At 43.4% G+C, this 19,994-nt stretch overlaps 1 protein-coding gene across 2 annotated transcripts in view; it reads left to right on the top strand.

Moving 5' to 3' along the window:
* Nucleotides 1-19,994, top strand: part of NFATC3 (nuclear factor of activated T cells 3) — a 143,734-nt gene that overhangs the window by 34,734 nt on the left and 89,006 nt on the right. For both annotated transcript variants that reach the window (XM_066582674.1, XM_066582675.1), the window contains 4 exons: nt 1,014-1,176; nt 10,298-10,497; nt 16,104-16,276; nt 18,454-18,594. In XM_066582674.1, the coding sequence (XP_066438771.1) occupies nt 1,014-1,176; nt 10,298-10,497; nt 16,104-16,276; nt 18,454-18,594 (677 nt within the window). The remainder of the gene's footprint in view (nt 1-1,013; nt 1,177-10,297; nt 10,498-16,103; nt 16,277-18,453; nt 18,595-19,994) is intronic.

Genomic DNA, 19,994 nt, shown 5'->3' with positions numbered 1-19,994 from the left:
CCCTAGATCTAGAATTCTCTAGAAAAATTGCAAGGGATATGCAGATTTTGCCATTTCTTTAAAAAAAAAGTGTGTGATAAAACATTCTGGGTTCTGAAAAGCATAGTATACTTTAATACCCTAAAAAAATTTCCGCCCTATCTCACAAATTACAAATGGTAAGGGTGGTCTCACATCTGCGCTCAGGATTCTGCTTTCCACTCAGTTGCCTGGCTTTTGTGTCGGATCAGGGGCTAACCTCCGGCTGAAGATGTGAAACCACTGTAAAGCCGGGCTCACGCGAACGGGTTGGATTCCACATGTGGCAGGCCCGCAGCGGATTGCAGCTGTGAGCCTGGCTGATCCTACTGCATACTACTTGCCTTTCAATGCCTGCGTTTTGCCACAAAGTCTGTGTGCGAACGGTGATTACGGATTCCACTATTAGAATCCGTAGGTGTGATACCTCCCACCCCCCAACACTTATGGCATACATACTTTGTCATGTAACAGACCTCTAAGGCTGGGTTCACATGGGGCGGATTTTCATCAGACTTCTCGTGGCTTGGCCACACTGAAAAACCACTGGAAGAATGCAGCTTCAAAACCCGTGGCATTTCGCAGCAGGTTTTGAATTGGTTCAGCTGCCAATCTTCTGCTGTGACTTTCTCTCCCCATAGAGGAGCGAGGCTGCAGCGGAGAAAGAAAATTGACATGCTGCATCTTTTGATTCTGCGACGCAACGCCGTTTCCGCCCGACTTTGCTGCAACGGATTGGCCGCCCAATGTAGATGAGAATTTTGCGCACTCTCATCCACATGGCTGGCTAACCCCGGGATAAGCAGCTGCAAGCGGATTTGCTGCAGCGAATTTCTGTGCGGAAATTCCACAGCAAATCTGCCTCGTATGAACCTAGCCTAAGACGCCGATGTCCTGTGCCAAGGCAGGCAGTAAGACGCTCCAAGTCACAGATATACAAACTATGTAGCATCTGTGAAGACAAGCCTTTAGAACTAAATCCCTCTCTTCCTCAGGACATCATCTCTGCCTCCATTAGACTGGCCCTTACCCAGCCATTATGGGCAGTGCGAACTAAAGGTGGAGGTACAGCCAAAGACTCATCACCGAGCACACTATGAAACGGAAGGTAGTCGTGGAGCGGTGAAGGCTACTACTGGAGGTCACCCAGTTGTCAAGGTACTACACTGCTATGTTAAAGGAAACTGTTAATGTCCTCTATATGCTGAACTGACTGTCTTAAGCTATAGTCCGTGGCCTACAGCTGGCTATTGCGGGGTTCCTGTTCTGATCTGTCGGTCAGTCTTACCACTGCAGCAATGTTGGATGGATATAAAAGCTCTATTCTCGTAGCCAATCGTTAAAATGTAACACACAGGCGCGTGAAAAAAATGCAGCGTTTTTTAACGCCGCGTTTAAGCATCATGTCCTAGCACGTGCGGATTCCCGCAGCGAAAGACCTGGGTACCAGTGTGGAACTTATTTTTAAATGCTTGCCGGCGATCGCAGACGCTAGTTTTAAAGGGGTTGTCTCGCGAAAGCAAGTGGGGTTATACACTTCTGTATGGCCATATTAATGCACTTTGTAATATACATCGTGCATTAAATATGAGCCATACAGAAGTTATTCACTTACCTGCTCCGTTGCTAGCGTCCCCGTTGCCATGGTTCCATCTAACTTCGGTGTCTTCTTGCTTTTTTAGACGCGCTTGCGCAGATGCATCTTCTCCCTTCGGCTGGTCTTGGAAGCATCTGCGTTTTGGCTCCGCCCCCTTGTACGCGTCATCGCGTAGCTCCGCCCCCGTCACGGGCCGATTCCAGCCAATCAGGAGGCTGGAACCGGCACACGTCATGGGGCGGAGCTACGCGATGATGCGTACAAGGGGGCGGAGCCAAAACGCCGATGCTTCCAAGACCAGCCGAAGGGAGAAGATGCATCTGCGCAAGCGTGTCTAAAAAAGCAAGAAGACACCGAAGTTAGACGGAACCATGGCAACGGGGGACGCTAGCAACGGAGCAGGTAAGTGAATAACTTCTGTATGGCTCATATTTAATGCACGATGTATATTACAAAGTGCATTAATATGGCCATACAGAAGTGTATAACCCCACTTGCTGCCGCGAGACAACCCCTTTAACTTTATTTACTTCCGTTGATCTGTGTGGCATCCGCGGTAAAATGAAGCAAACTGCGATTTCTTTTCCGCATGTGGAATCTGCAAATCAAAAATTCAAATCTGCAGGTGTTAACTGAAGTGCGGACACCCCATGCTTCTCTGAGCGGCTTAAACTGCGGATACTCTGTGCTGGTGTCCCGCAATTCAGTTTTGCCCATGAACACAAGGGTGTGTGTGGGTGTGTGTACTGTTTTTTTGGTAACCAGCAGATTTTATGCAACCAAAATGGCGACACTCACTGTTCAGACATAAAACATGCAGCCTAAGGCTGCCTGTCTACGGGCGTTTTTGCATTGCGTTCCCTGTGGCGGTTATCCAGCCGCGGGGAACGCAGTGAACACTTTCCATAGTGTTGCTATGGAAAGTGCAGGCCCCTCTGTCCACGAGCGGAGTATCCTAGCGATTCTCCACTTGCGCCTGGCTAATAGCAGCATGCTGCGAATTGCTGCAATTCTCAGATAGGCTCACCACGGAGATCCGTCAGCTAGGTCCTGCTCCCCGACAACGGCTCCCGGGGCAGAGATCTGCCGCGGGATATCGCAACGCCCGTGGACAGGCAACCTAAACTCAATCCACTCTCCTAAACTTACTGTTTCACATGAACTGAAGAAAACCTTGCGGCCTTCTAAGAGAAGGATTTACTGTGACATTGGATAAAACAAGAGCACGGAAAAAGTTATGTTTATCACCATCTTTACTTCAAAAGTTTCCGTTTCTTGGGTAGTTATTAATGCGTCTATAAAACAAGGCCATTTAAAGATCAGATTTAGGCGTTTTGTGGTTAAAGTTTCCCTACAAACAACATCTAAATGTTAGATGGAAAGTAGATACTTGGCACTTTGTGAAAATAGCAGCTAGGACTTCACTGTATAGGAGTTTTCATGCAACCAAAGCAAGGTGTTCTATAAGAAATGCATAAAAATGGTTTGTGGCTAAAAGTCTGACTCGGACATAAGCCAAGATGCACAGGAGGAACAAAACCTACTAAAAAAATGTAAATAAAATTATTGGCTGAGTTTATAAATGCAACTAAAAGGATTTTCCAGAGACAATACTACTGATGATCAGGATAGGTCATTAATACTAATATAAAATAAACTAATATCAAACTATAGTTGATCTGTTGGCGGTCTGTCGCTCGATTGGTTGGGACTCTGACCAATCAGCTGATTGTGCGCCTGCTGACAGTGTCGCAATAACACAGGGGTCGGAGCGGAAATCTGCTCCGACCTCTGTGGAGTGGCTGCCGCTTGTTACTGCAGGCACGGCTCGTGTTGATTTCAATGAATTTTTTTTTCCCCCTCTAAAATGTGCAAAATCTTTTTCTAACTCGCTTTTTCGGTTTTGTTTTTTGCCTTCCTGCGCATAAATACTGCAGGATAACAGGTTGAACTGAATGGACATGTCGTTTTTTTCTTTTTTTTTTTCCATCTGAACTGTTACGGCCTAGTTACATTAGCTTTGGATGTTTTGTGCTGAGACTCCATCTTTGATTTCCATTAAAATATAAGAAAATATAGCTCAACATGATGTGCTATTTTATCCTGTAGATTAGAGGGCAGTCATTCACAAAGATCGGATTGTCGAACCGTGTGCGATCTTATAGAATCATAAAGCGATGCTATGAGGTAAAAAAAAAACTACGTGTCCTATTCTTTTTGCACTTTCCTTGGGACGCATCACCCATTATTTTCAATGGGACAGTCAAACACATTTCATATCATGTGATCTGCATGCGACTGCAATGTGATGTTTCCCATTGATCCTCCAGCGCTTGTTTCACGCAATTTCACATGAAATCAATGGACGATGCTTTTTTGGTGCAAGTGAAAAATCTTAAAATTCAATTTGTCAAGATGATTTAGGACGTAGTACAGATAATACAGCTTTAACCCCTTGAGTGGGGGGTTTCTTACCACCCTGTCAGACCCACCAGGGCAGGTTTTTTAAATGGTCTAATCATTTAATTGCAACTAATTTTGCAGTCGCGGATACAGCCATGTGAGGGCTTGTTTTTTGCGGGACAAGATGTATTTTTTTATGGCACCATTTTTGGGTATATATAATGTATTGCATAACTTTAGTAAAAAAAAAATTGTAGGGAGATTGGGGGAAAAAAAAAGATTCTGCCATTGTGGTTTTTTTTTTTCATTTTTACGGCATTCAGCGTGCAGAATAATGTGATAACATTATTCTCTGAGTCATCGCGATTCGGGCGATACCAAGTTTTTTTTTTTTGTTTTTTTTTATGTTTTGCTATTTTTGTACATTTAAAACGTTTTTTCTTTAAGGTTTGCTTTTGTGTCGCCACATTCCAAAAGCCATATTCATTTTATTTTTCCATTGACAGAGCCCTAGAAGGCCTTGTTTTTTGCGGGATGAACTCCAGTCTTCCTTTATCTAATTTTTTGTAACATGTAAAGTTTTGATCGCTTTTTATTCCATTTTTTTCTAGTGGCAAGATTAACAAAATCTGTAATTCTGCCATGTTTTTTATTTTTATTTTTCACTGCATTCTCTGAGCAGTATAAATAATATATTAGTCATTCTACAGGCCAGTACGATTATGCCAATACCAAATTGTAATAGTTTTTTTTCTTTTTCGCGACTTATTCAGTTTAAAAAAAAAGTAATAAGTTTAAATCGCCCTCCTTTTGCCATATCTATAATAAAAAAAATGTAAATTCTAAAAAAAAAATACATATTTGGTATCGCCACGTCCGTAAAAGTCCGATCTATCAAAGTAGTGCGTTATTTACCCTGCATGGTGAACGTAGTCCGAAAAAAAATAAATAAATAAAGAGCGCTAGAAATGCACTTTTTCAGTCGCCTTGTCTCCCAGCAAAAATGCAATAAAAAGCAATCAAAAAGTTGTATTCCAAAATAGTACTGATGTAAGCTACAGTACATCCCGCAAAAAAAGAGCCCTTGCTAAAGTACGTTGACCGAAAAATAAAGTTATTGTGCACAGAAGATGCAGCAGAAAGTAATTTTAAAAAATTAAATATCTTTGAAAAAAAATACAAGTACTACAGCAAAAAAAAACTACACAAGTTTGGTATCGTAGTAACCCATAAAAAAAAGTTAGCAGGTCATTTTTGTTGCAGTTTGTGCGCCGTAGAAACAAAACACACTGAAATATGGTGGAATGTTTTTTTTTTTCATTTTACTCCACTTAGAATTTTGTTAGTTTTTCAAAACATTATATGGTACTTGAACCCCTTAATGACATGGCCTATTTTGGGCTTAAGGACGGAATGATTTTTGGCGGATTTTCTTCTCCATTTACATTTGCAGTATAGGGTCTTTTAGGGGGTGGGTGTTTTTGGCACCTCCAGGGCATCTGTACACCCTAAATGCTATCTGAAAAAAATTCTAATAAAACAGATGCCCCAAAATCCACAAAGTTCTCTGAATTCTGATACTGATCTATGCTGCAAAGAATCCAGTTCTGTCTCATCATATAGGGCTGCGTATTTTACACTGTTCTTCTGGCCTCCGGAGTCCTTGCTCTGTCCTGCAGTTAATTTGGCAGATTTATAACGGTCATATATCACTGGAGGCCAAGATGACCAGACTCACGTATTTTGGCCATGTAATGTGAGCAGAGTCGCTAGAAAAATCTATAATGCTTGGACAGATCAGCGGCAAAAGACGACCGGACGCCAAAGGACACGATGGCTGATACTGTTGGATCTGATACTGGCATGAATATCACACAATTGAAAGCAGTGCAAAACCAAAAAACATGGTGGGAACTCGCCTCTAGGGTCGCCGAGGGTCAAAAACAACTATACGGTTAACGACAACAACATAACTGTCTTATAGCAATTCTGACTTTCTTGCCCATAGAAACTGCTCACAGCACAGGTGACCCTTACAGGAGCAGAATCTGAACTCGACAACTGACAAAAACAAGCTGACTTTCCTGCCCACAACTAATCACAGCGCAGTTCTAAGTCTGACTGTTGCCTATATTTACTATATGAAGCTAACAGCAATAGATGCTTTGCTAACTACAGATGACAGTAATTGAGCCTTTCTTACTCTGCTGCTTTCAATTATAAAAAATTGGACTTTTGTGGCTTCCAATGAGCAGTTCCACAGCCAAAGTAATCTGCAACAGACTTCATTCCTACAATTTGAATTCGATTGGATCTGCACCAAAATCTACAACAAAATTCCTAGCAAATCGGCGACGTGTGAACGCACCCTTAGACTTTTCATGGAAGAGGCCCTCTTAAAATTCAGACCGCCTCGTGGTGCCCATTAAATGTCAGATTTAATTTTCCTTAGTTTTGTTTGCATCATTGCAGCCTATGTTGGTGGTTGTGTTACATTCTGGTACTAGGTTACACACGGCGAAGTAGATTTTAACAAGTAATCAGATGCTTACTATTTAGCATCTTGTCAGAACTGGGCAAATGTGTTGTATGAAAGAACAGACGGATGCCTGAGTTTGTCTTGGTGCTACCTTGCAAAGACACCGCTTTTCCCATTGTGACCTTCACTGCTTCCTTTCTAGTCACTCAGCTTTGGTTAGCTTACGCATGCATTGGCCTTTGCTATGGAAACAGCAGGGAAACACAACGGAGAGCTGGCTCTGTTCCCTGTGTGCACGGTCTGCTGACAGTGTTGGTACAGTGCTGTGTTAAATCTAAGGACAGCTCTTCATTGTCTTGCTTCTCTACACTTTTACTGCCACATTTACTTATTGGGATAGAACAGCTGTATATTTATTTTTGAATAAAAGCAATCCCCCCGTATTAAAATAATAAACCTAGATATACAGCAGTGCAGCCCCGCTCTGGTCCTGGGGGTCTCCTGCCCCTCTGGTCTTCTGTTGACAAGCAATCAGCCGTCAAGTAGGCTGTTGACTGCCAACGGTCGTGGGTCAACAGAAGGCCCAGTGGGGACGTCACTTATGTCCCATAAACCAGCCTAGGGCTTCCACATTAGAAACCCCTGTGACAGGTTTACAGAATGTTACCAGGCCTTCTGTCCAGGTGATGTCACCTGTCAAAGTGCTGCGATGAGTGTATATTATATATAGTTTTGGGCAGTGGGGCCTAAATTTATATACAATAAAATAGTTTTGAAAACCTCTTTGGATAAGAGGATGATCCCTTTTAAAGACCACCTCCAGTTGCAAGAATGGGGATCATGATTTATTTACAAGTTTGCTATGCTGAAAAATAAATTGGAAAGGATTAACGGGGCAGGATAGGAAAGGATGGATTGGAGAGAGAGAGGCCAAACAATGAGCAAAGGTATGTGGCTGCCCCTTGTAAGCAGCAAAAACAACTACCCCTGAACCAAAAAAGATGACAGAAAAAGAAAACAAAAGAAGACAAGCAACACGAAGACTAAAGAATAAACGTTCGTTTTAGGAACCATTACTATTGTTCATGTTGAAGGACTGTGATTACGCAGGGACTGGTCCTTCAAAGGACTAAATGTTGAGAGAGAGACCTCGGGGGGGGGGGGGGGGGAGGAGGGGAAAACAGTTGTACACAAAAATGCTATAAAGATATGTAAAAGGTGGAAAATGTTTAATAAAAAATACATTTAATTAAAAAAGAATGGGGATCATGTGCCCCTCCTTACAGCACTCCCCCACACACACATGCCCATTGGACTGCCCCTGCTAAGCACACAAACATGGCAAAACCACATGAAGAGCAGCAAAAACAGCTGCTAATATAAATAAAACACAGATTTACAACCACCAAATGGTTAACCCCTCAGTGACCATCTATACATGTTTTCATGTCCTGGGTGTCTGTGCTTTAATCCCCAGGGCCATAAAAACACACCTGCCCTGTGGACTAAAGCCCTGGGGTCTGTGCCGGTGACAGCTCCCTGCTATCGGCTGCTGGAGGTAGCCAAGAGCCTGGAGCTGTAATGGGGTCCGTGGTGTGCGACCTCCAGTCACGCAATCAATCGATAACAGCGATCGCATAAAAGTTAAAGTTTCAGCCGGAAGTACTCGCCTCCATCTTCCACAATGTCCCGCAGCGTTCTAGTTCTGCATGGACCTGACGCAGTCTTCTGTGCATGTGTCCCTGACGCAACATATGCAGAAGGCCGTGAACCTGGGAGATTTAAAACCCGAGAGCAGGGAGCCGTATGTGATCATGTTAAGTAAAAAAAAAAGTGTAAATAAAAAAGAGCTTAAAAAGTTTGTTTCATCTCCCCTCACAGATTATATCAGTGAGGGGAGATAAAGTGACGTACCTAAAACGCCAGATTTATCCACGGACCCTACCCCAGCTTCGTCGCATGTGCCCGTCGGCAACATGGCGGACTCATGCGCAAAGGCTGAGGATTGCTGGGGAAATTTAAAATCTCCCTGCTCCTGGCTATTAAACATGGCAGCCTAGCGATTTCACGTGGGGCCTTGGTCTCTGGTCACGTGATCGCCGTTATCCCATGGATAACGGTGATCGTGTAAAAGTTAGTTAGTTTCACCTCACGTCACAGATCTGATCCATGAGAGGAGGTGAAATTGCTTGCCTCCGGCAATGTGCCCCAATTGGAGTTTTATCCGCAGACCTTTCTCCAAAATGGCAAAATAGCGGACACAAGCACAGAAGCTGGGGAGAGCCTGGGAAATTTAAAATCTCCTTGCTACTAAAGGTAGCCTGAAGCAGTGACCGAGGGCCGCAGTGGGCGGTCTCCGGTCATGTGATCCCCGTTATCCAATGGATAATGGTGATCGCGTTAAAGTTTTAAAAATCTTCCCTTACCAAAGACCTCAGCATTAGGGCTTATCCTTGCTAAGGGGAGTGTGTTAAATGTTTTTATGTTTCTGCATGTAAGTGTCCTGTAAGCTGTGTAGTAATGTGGAGTCGCATGCTGCTTTGTTCCCTGTCCGGAGTAACATGAGGTATCCAAGCCAGTAATGCAGCCAATGCTGTCATGCTAAAGTTGCACTGAACATCCTTCATTAGTGCCCATAGTGGATCACACAGCAGAATGTCCGATCCTTTATGTCATCACAGCGGCGTGAGAGCCTAAATGTCATGAGCAGACTCCGTCTGACGCGATTCACACAAACCTGAAAGTTGTGTTTTTGGAATAATCTTTTATCTAGCAGCAGAACTTTACATAGATAAAATAAGACATTACATACAGTATTAAGCCAATAGCAATCTGGCCCTGCGCACAAGAGCCTACACAGTAGGTTAAAGGGCATGTTCTGTACAATGCTTCTGCCATCGCTTATATGACTAGGATACTGTGTATAAAGCTTTACGAGCCGGCCACCAGCAGATATCCATGTATCCACAGATATAGAGTGTGAGGGCATGCAGTGCGATTTGAAGGGAAGGTTCTGTTCTGGGGGAAAAATGTAAGAACTGGGTAAACGGAGACGTTAATTAGTGAATAAGGTAGGGCACACTTAAAACACTGGGTGCTGGGAATTTCATCAGATTGTCTAGGGTAGTGTATTCCACAAAATTGATTTCATGCATCTATGTAGCTTTAGGGCTCCTTCACACTAGCGAGAAAATCTGGTGATTTTTCTCACGCTGCGAGAGTGAGTGAAAATGCATGATTATGAAACTAATGATTTTCAATGGTTTCATTCTCATTTGCGAGGTTTTCACTCCTGTAATGCTGCGAGGAAGGAAAAAAAAATCGCAGCATCTTTCTGCAATATCGCCCATTGTTTTTAATGAGCCCGGCGGCAGCATCGCCAGTCCTATTTGAAGCAATGGGACAAGATCGTGATCCCCTGCTGCAGCTATGACAGCGGCAGAGGATTCCTTAATCCCCGTGGGGAGTCCCCTCATCACTGTGACAGCAGCAGCGTGTTCAGTGATTAGGGGAATCTTCTCTGATTGCTTTCAATGGGGCCAGCGCTGCTGCTGCCCCATTGAAAGCAATGGGATGAAGGAATTTCCCCGCGTGGATGTGAGGCTGTTTTCACCTGAAAATGTCTCACAGCCAGGGGTTTATAGAAGGTTTGGGAGCTTTTGGGTTTATTATTGAAAGAAATCGGGACATGACTAGCATGTAACTGGTCACTGGTAAACACTCCTTACATGTCAGTAGCAATTGAAGGATTAAACCTGGTAAACAACCACTAAGCAGTAATTATCTGTTTTGTCTTCCAGCTCATGGGTTATACAGAGAAGCCCGTTAACCTGCAGATGTTTATTGGAACGGCCGATGACCGCTATTTGAGGCCTCATGCGTTTTACCAGGTGCACAGAATAACTGGGAAAACCGTAGCTACTGCAAGCCAAGAGATTATCGTAGCGAGCACTAAAGTTCTGGAAATCCCACTCTTACCAGAAAACAATATGTGCGCCAGGTGCGTAGAGCCATTGTTTGCCAGAATGAATTCTATACGATTGTTATCAATGAAGCATAAACATGACGTGCGTTGGGAGGCGATGGTTTTATGCCCGGTGATGGCACTTTGTCCAGCGTATTGGTACATTAGCAACACTGAATCTGTTGGTGGTTTCCCATGGTAGATGGTGTAAGTGCATTTTTTTTGTTTTTGTTTTTGCAATTTAAACCAAATTTTCTGCTATAATGGTATACGGCTGCCTGCTTGCGGGTATAATTGTTGGTTTGTATGAAGTGCAGGTTGCATAAGATACATCAGCGATGCACTTTCGCCCCAACTAATGTACTAGTATACACTAATTGCTGTAAGTTGATGTCAGCTGGACCAATCTTGTGTTAGGTGCTGCTTTTAATACACAAGGATATCCTGTTTGTATTGCAAATGGTGGATTGGCTTTGCAAGCAGTTATTTCCTCTACAATCCACATAAACCCATAGCAGTGGTGACTGCTTTACCCCACCTAGAATATATGGTGCATGAAGATTTTCAGCACCCAGTTACTTCTACTGTACTTGAAAGTGGTTACTTCTACACATAGCCCCTTGATACCATTCCTACGGTAGCTCTTAGGTTTACAGGTCTAGACCTACCTGGGGAATGTCCTCATTTTTAATATGCCACAATTGCATTGCACTGTGCCATTCTTTAGGGAGTCTAAATATTATATACAGGGACTCAAAAATAACTGAACTTTGTGTAAACAGTCTTCAGATAATACGTTCAGAATGTATATGATATTTACGGTGGGACGAACATGCATGTGTTCTGTGTGCAGAGATGGGAGAAGGCTGCTCCTGAGATCAAAAGAAGGAACGAGCAGTTAAAATCAAACCGCCCGATGCTTATCTCCCCCAATATCCGCTGTTAGGACGTTGGGGGGCTGTCGCACACTAAACGACCGGCTGGTCTGGCCAAAATCATTGGGCTCAGCTGATAAAACTAAGCTTTGAACTTTGTGGTTGGGTTGTCTGGACCTCCTTTGCTGCCCTCCATAAGATGAGACCTTTCCCATAGCGTTTTAAATACGAAACTGTACAAAGTAAGGAATAACCTAGTAATTCACGAGTTATTGTAGCTAGGTGGGATCAGTGCCAACAGAGTCCATTGGAGAGCCCACTAAAGGTTGCAGGGTCCACCTGGGAAGCAGGACTACTCCATCAGTGGATAAGAGCCTGTAGATCTGGTAACCAAGTAGCCATTAATCGCCATCCCCAGCTGTTGGAGATGCCACCACAGGAGTCCTGCTGTGTAATGGCTTCAAAGCCTCACATTGTGACAGGGTCATCTTGATAAGACCCTGAGAAGCTGGAGACATTGACCTTGGTTATTTTTTTCTTGTGGACATTGATGCTTATGCAATGCTGAGCAATCTCTCAACCCAAAGACCTTACTATTATCTACACATAGTGGAAAAGAGCATTAACCTCTTCACGATCACGGGTAAATTTACACGGGGGACCTGTGAAGACTATATGAAGCGGGCTTGGGGGTCAAGTCTGCTCCACATCTGGAGGCTATCAACTGTTTTAACAGCTTACAGTTGGCAGTATCTGCCTTGATCAGAGTTAGCACTGATCGCAGCAATTAACCATTTGGGTGTAGCGGTCAAAGCTGACTTTGACACCTAAACAGTCCGCGGGAGGGTGGTACCCCATCGGCATCTCCTGCAATGTGATCAGGGGGTCATGATGGACTTGGGTTGCAACCCAGAGTTGAGTGAAGGACTTTGATGCATAGATGGGCAGTTCGAATCCGTCCTAAGCCAGAATCATTCGGCCATGGGGAATCCCCTTTAGGCCGCCTGTCCATGGGCGCTTTTGCACTGCGTTCCCCGTGGCGATAATCCGGCCGCGGGGAACACAGTGCACGCTCTCCATAGTTTTGCTATGGAAAGCACAGCCCCCCCTGTCCACGAGCGAAAAATCATTGCGATTCTCGCTCCTACTGCGGAGATCCCCGTGAGATTTTGCAACGCCTGTGGACAGGCAGCCTAAAACAGGTGTGAAACCACCCTAACCCTTTGGAGTCTCGGACAGTTTGGGCCTTATGGATATACCTAAATTATTATTTTTTTTAAAATTCTGACCAATTTATATGGAAGTAACTTTAGAATGCTTTTACGTATCCAAGTGATTCTAAGGCCTCATGTCCACGGGCAAAAGAAGAATTAAAATCCGCAGCGGATTTTAACTCTTCTCCTGCCCGCGGATCCGCATCCCATAGGGTAGATTAATACGCGCGGATGGTCAATAAAAGGTAATTTAAAAAAAAATGGAGCATGAAAAAATCTGGACCATGCTCCATTTTCGTGCGGGGCTCCCGCGGGCTTCTATTGAATTTACTCACCTGCTCCGGATCTTCCTTTCGCCGCGGCTTCATCTTCTCTCCGTCGCGACCGGATCTTTTTTCTTCGGGCCGGCGCATGCGCGGGGCACGTAACCGACGTGCCCTGCGCATCCGCCAGGCCGAAGAAAGAAGATCCGGCCGCGACAGAGAGAAGATGAAGCCGCGGCGAAGGGAAGATCCGGAGCGTGCGAGAGGTAAGTTTATTCTTTTTAGCGCTCATGTCCGCGGGGCAGAAGGGACCCGCTACAGATTCTACATGGAGAATCCGTAGCGGGCCTGATTTTCCCCGTGGACATGAGGCCTAAGATTTGTTTTTTGACACATACTTCATATTAGTGGTAAATTTTGGGTGATATGTTTTGTTTAAAAATCCTAGTTTTACAGAAACTTTGAAAACTGCTAAATTTTTCAATCTTAACATTTTTCTGCTTGCAAGACAAATAGTTATACCACACAATTGTTAATAGCGTATACCATATGTCCACTTTTTATATGGCCTTCATTCTGTAAGTTCCATATATATCTATATATTTATATCAATTGAAATCTCGTTTAGTATAGGGTCAGTTTTTTTCTAATTTTGTAGAAAATATTTAAAAGCAATTTTTAAAGGATCAGTTTGGTTCTAAAGTTTTCGAAACAGCATTAATGAAGTCTGTTAACTCTTTAGGTGCTCAACAGGAATTGCAGCAAAGCGAAGGAGAAGTTTGAAGAATTTTTTTTTTTTTTTTACAGGAGTTACATGAAACTAAATATTTGTTACCCGAAATATGCAGGTTTTGGAAATATCCCACATTTGGCCCTAGGGTGCAGCATGACTCATAGGCCTCAGAAATGAAGGAGCAACTAGTGGATTTTGGAGTCTCCCTTTTATTGGGGCAATCTCCAGGAACCATTTCAAGCTTGTAGAATCCTTGTGGTACCAAGACCTAAGAGACGCCCCTCAAAAGACCCCAATTTAGAAACTAAACTCATCAAGGAATTCATAAGCGAGTGTATTGAGCCCACATCTTTCAGAATTGGGCTTTGAAAATGAATGCAACTTTTTTCAAGCTTGTAGGTTTGGCCCTGATTTTTGTATTTTTAATGAAGGGCAGTCGGAGAATAGTACCCCACAATTTGTTACCTTATTTCTCTTGGGTATAGCAATGTCTCATATGGAACTGTCAACTGCGGGCACAGAAGTGAAGGATTGCTATGTGGCTTTTAGGCTGCTTTCACACGGGCTACAAAATCACACGATTTTCCAGCGATGCAAGACGCATGCTTGTGAAACCAATGCTTCTCAATGGTTTTCTTCACAATAGCGATGTCTTCTCTGCTGTAATGGCAAAAAAAATTGCGGCATTCTCTATTTTCTGCGATGTGTTTTTTTTTTATCTCCAATGTTCCCCTATGGAGCCTCGTTGTTTGTTTTATCGCACAAACTTGCGGTTTACATGTGATGTGATTTTTAACATTAGAAACTCCTATTGACTTTCGCAATAAAACACGTAATTTTTAGCGGGGGCGGCAGCAATGCGATGTGAGATTATTTTCAAGAAAGAGCATCGCTGCTGCTACAAAATAGCGGAACAGAGCTGCGACATCTTTTGAGCGATCATCCTTGAGTGTAAATGCACCTTGTGTGTAGCCTCAAAATTTTCATCTTCACAAGGGTAAAAACTATTTTTTTTTACTGGGGGTGAGGAGGAATAAAATGAACTTTTAAAATTTTGCGCCATACTTGCTGCGACTCCTCTTTTTTGATCTTTTTTTTTCTTCTGGCAGGGGGAGAGGTCTGCGCAATAAAAACATTTTTGTTTATCTTTAAGATATTTATTTGCCCTGCAAGGGGACTTTAGTAGACTAGTAAGTAATGCGGTGTATTTTCTCAACCTGTAACTTTCTTCAGTGACAGTAAAACCTGTTACTGCCGGCGATGAAACTAACCACAATTGGCCACCATACATGCCAGACCCAGAAGCCCTGATTTGGCCTCTGGCTGCACCTTGTGATTGGAACATGGGGGTGAAGATGAGAACCCCTTCTGTCTCTCCAAATCCTGTAGATGTTGCTGTCTGCACTGACAGTGGCATCTATGGGGTTAAATCTCTAGGTGGCTGCCGCTGGCATTTGACTGTCCATTACAGCCGGCTCCTGCTGCTGACGTTTCGGGCTCAGCTTCTGAGCTCCCATTGCGTCAGCACCACACATGTACAGCGGTTTGTGCTAATGCCTTGGCAGGTGTGACGTACGAGAACGTTGCATCTGACCACATGCCTAAAGGTTCATCTTTTTACAAAAAATGTAATCGCCGCGTGTTCACATATGACCTGGCGAGCATAAACCCAGGATAGGAATGTACAGCAGATCTGTGTATGTGTTATACTGATATTCTACTCAGTTCTGGGGGAGTCGGGGTCTCGCTCCGATCACCTGGAATGACCGGTTTTTTCTGATATGGCACAGACATGCATGTATTGTGGAATGTTTGTATGTCTGTCCCGGGCTGATGCTGCCTGTGGTTCGGACAGTGTGAACCCGGTGGCAGGTTCTCTTTAAGGCCAGGCTCACACAAGTGTGTAGAACGCAGCGTTTTACCACTCTTTGAGCCCGTGTATTGCCGCATATGGCAGCAATTTTTGACTGCACATAACCGTGTATCTTACGCATGCCGTCATGCACAGTCTTGCTTGTTTCCTTTTTTTTCCCTTTAATTTCCCGCTCTGTCGCTTAGCGACATTGCGTATAAACACCGCACATACGCAATGTAAATGCATGCACAGCAGGAATAAAAGGGCTCTATTGTGCGTAATACGCTATACATAGAACGTGCTGCGCTTTGGGTTTTTTACTTGCGTTTTATACTCTATGAATATACACAGGTGTAAGGGGGTTCAGTGGAAATGAATGTACCTTCATTGACTCTATCCATCGCATATTGTGCACGTAATACACAATGAAGTTGCACTTGTGTGAGCCTGCCCTAAGGGATAAGATCGAAAAAAATACAATTTAGTGTTACATTTGGTGTTTGGCATTGTTCAGTACTGCCCACAACGTGTATTGTGCTGCATTGCACTACGTTAGGCTCTTGGTAGGAAGCACTGTTTAATTTTTAAAATTTTTTTTTTTAATGGTTTTGTATTTTTGAGTTAATTGTGTTGTTTTTTTTTCTTCTGATATTGTCTATTAATATAGCCTGTTTCATCTGCTTAATTTCAATTGTTTTACAGCATTGACTGTGCTGGGATCTTAAAGCTGCGGAATTCTGATATTGAATTACGTAAAGGGGAGACAGACATTGGTAGGAAGAATACACGTGTGCGGCTGGTGTTCAGGGTGCACATACCCCAGGCAAATGGAAAAGTTCTTTCTATACAAACTGCTTCCATACCTATTGAATGTTGTAAGTATTCCGCAAATGAGAGGTTTTATTTAATGTTCCTTTGTGATGGGAAATGATATACTTTTGTATAAACAAAGGTAAAAGTACTAGTGGCGTGGCTTGCGTGAACAGATTTGAATTAAAGGGCATGTATTTTCGAATTTTCCTTCACACTTGGGGGTATGAATTGCGTATTCCGTGAGTGGAAGAAAAATCACTGATTCAGCTCGGGCGGCCTCAATAGATTTCTATGGATGCAAGCGATCCGCAGCCCATATGCAACTAACATTGCGGTATGAGCAGCGGAAACGCTCACAACTTGATAGGAAAATAGAAATACCGTCTGGAGGGTGGAGATCTTTCTTCTCTGCCGAAAATACATTGTACATCTGTGCAGAAAACCACACACATCCATGACCATTCACAATTATTTTCCGTGAAGGATCACAAGTCCTCCGCTGTGGAAATCCAACCCGTTCTTGTCAGCCCGGCCTTGTAGAGGTAAATTTTAGTGATGGCGAGTAAAGCCTAGAACATGGTGGTTTCTGGGCCTTACTGTTGGTCACAGTGTACGGCAAACTTGAGTGTTAACAAGTTCATGATTACATAAAAACATTGAAAGTAAACATGCCCACATCTTTCCGGCATATAAATTACATTACTGTTGGTATTGGCATATCACCACGCTGAAGATTGCAATTGTGAAGCTGAAACAGTGTCCTGCCATGCATTGCTCAGTAATGTGCTCACACCTCACCATCCATTCACACACGACGATTATTGCGCAAAATTCGTTCAAACCGTTACGTTTAAATGCAAAGCCATCGTTTACTATTCATTTACGTTTCGTTTATCGCTAATTTTCAAACCGCATAAAAATCATGGCTGGTTCGCTTGCTTCTCGCATAAAATGTGAAGCGCTGAGCGAAAAGTCAGCGATACTTCAGCAGAGATCTGCCTGTCTAAAGGCCCATTTACACAGGACGAATGTCGAGCAAACTATGCCCGACACTTGTTCCTGTGTACTCGCTCCCGTGCTGCTGCACAGGAGTGAGTATCGCTGGATCGCTGACAGCGCGGCCAGCAGGGGGCCAGGGTGGCTGAAGGAGATTTCTCCTTGTGTTCCCCCTCCCCTCTCCATTCACTTAATACAGCGGTCGTTCAGTACTGAATGGCTGCTATTTGCCCTGAACGATCATCATTCAGGATTTTATGCTTCTCAGATGATCCTGAGCGAGGAGTTAAATCTTCTTCAGCCATCCGGGCCCCCTGCTGGCGGCTCTGTCAGAGAGTACACATAAGAACGAGTGCCAGGCATCGTTTGCCCGACATTCGTCCCGTGTAAATAAGCCTTAAGCGCTCCATGCAAACAACTAGTGATGGCGTCACCTGCTGATAGAGTTGAGCCGACAGTCGTCGGCTATCTCCATTGTAGTTTATAGGACTTGTGTACAATCAAGACAGCGGAGTGTGATAGGACAGTTACTCTTAAAGGGGTTGTCCCGCGCCGAAACGTTTTTTTTTTTTTTTCAACAGCCCCCCCGTTCGGCGCGAGACAACCCCGATGCAGGGGTTAAACAAGAACACCGGACAGCGCTTACCTGAATCCCCGCGCTCCGGTGACTTCTTACTTACCTGCTGAAGATGGCCGCCGGGATCTTCTCTCTCGGTGGACCGCAGGGCTTCTGTGCGGTCCATTGCCGATTCCAGCCTCCTGATTGGCTGGAATCGGCACGTGACGGGGCGGAGCGGCCCCATTGAGAAAAGAAGAAGACCCGGACTGCGCAAGCGCGTCTAATCTGGCGATTAGACGCTGAAAATTAGACGGCTCCATGGAGACGAGGACGCTAGCAACGGAACAGGTAAGTGAAAAATTTCTTATAACTTCTGTATGGCTCATAAGTAATGCACAATGTACATTACAAAGTGCATTAATATGGCCATACAGAAGTGTATAGACCCACTTGCTTTCGCGGGACAACCCCTTTAAGCCGGGGAAATGTCTACATTGAAGGGATTTGTCATGTCTTTTATTAAATTTCCTTGTAAATAGTTGAATGCACAGTATGTGATCATGTGTGGTAGATTGTACTACTGTACTGTATAACACTTATGTGATGACATCTGTGTTCTTCACATGGTTCATGCCAACATGTACTTCATTTCATTTATGTATCTTTTATTTTTCCTAATGAAAGCCCAGCGATCTGCTCAGGAGTTACCACAAGTGGACAAATATAATATAAATAGTTGCTCCGTTAATGGTGGAATGGAGATGATTATCATAGGTTCCAATATCATGCCCGAGTCCAAAGTCATTTTTGTGGAGAAGGGACAAGGTAGGATGCATTTAAGTTCTACTTATATCGTGTAATGTTGTTCTAGGTTTCATAACACAGCCTGTCACATTCTCTTTATAACTACAACCATTGCCTGCTAACTTCACTAGACCGATCCAAAACCTAGAAGAGGTTGCTGGAAATGAGGGAAAAAAAATTCTGCTTTGAAATTCATCGCCAGGTTGTTCACCGGGTCTGCCTGTTGTGGCAGCACCTCTTATGGGATGCATCTCACAGCTGGACTCTGCCTTTCAATCTCAGACAACCTTTTTACTTTTCTGAAAAATTTGCAGATGTGAGATTCCTCTTGTGCAAGTTTCTAAAAATTGAAGTACTATTCCTATTTAGGGTTCATGTCCATGACCCTGTTTTCACCGCACATGGCGTTTGCATTGCACGGATCTTGATACGCTGTGAATGGAGTTAATGAAAGTCAATGGACCTTGATCCATGTACACCGGCATGTCGATACGCACTAGTAATGGATCGCAGCATGCTCTATTTCTCCGCGTGCCACGCAGTGTGAGCCCTATACATTTGTATAGGCTGCGTATGAAATGCTATGCATACGCAACACGTTACGAATGGGCAGCTTTATCATATGTAAACCCGCTATGAAACAGAGCAGGGAATCAAAATGTCTTTTTATAAATGGCTTTTCATTTGCATGATCCTTCAGCTCATAACTACAATCCTTGTAAACGGTCATGTTATCCAGATTATCATGTCTGTTGTGCGGATAGATTTTTCACATGTGAGAGGAAGGAAGGTCCGTGATGACTGTTGTGCTAATGGCAGTAAAGTTGAGTGTTTCTAACAAAGGAAATATGAAAAAACCCTAAACTGATTAAATATTTATACTAAATATCTCCCAATCTATGTGGATATTTCTAATGTATTATGTCTTCTGTAATTAAAGTAAATAATTGATGGATTTATTATGTAAGAGGATGGCATTAATATTTACTGATGCTGGGAACGTTGTAAGCAGCTGTCCAAACAATCCCATTATAGATGATGCTTTTCAAATGACATGGGCTGGATAATGACACATTAGACAATGTCTGTTTACCTTCACAGTACAACATCAAAAGAATAGTTACAAATATCCTCTTTTGTTCTGGGACAATTGGTGCAGAGAATTTCTTTATAGACTATAATTGCTGTGTGTGTGTGTGTGTGTGTGTGTGTGTGTGTGTGTGTGTTTTTGGTTTTTTTTTGTTTTTTTTTCTTTTGCATAGCAAAACCGTGTAGCTTGATGCTGTTTCCTGTTGCTTATATAGAGGCAGAACTTTCTGTACAGAGTGATCCAGAGAGATCACCATCCCTCGGTCCATGTCTCTACAACATAAATTCCCCATTGCAGATACATTCTCACACATACACACAAACGCAGTAAA

Source organism: Eleutherodactylus coqui, chromosome 11 (genome assembly GCF_035609145.1).
Source record: "Eleutherodactylus coqui strain aEleCoq1 chromosome 11, aEleCoq1.hap1, whole genome shotgun sequence".
Lineage (NCBI taxonomy): Eukaryota > Metazoa > Chordata > Amphibia > Anura > Eleutherodactylidae > Eleutherodactylus > Eleutherodactylus coqui.
This window is presented reverse-complemented; position numbering and strand designations above follow the sequence as displayed.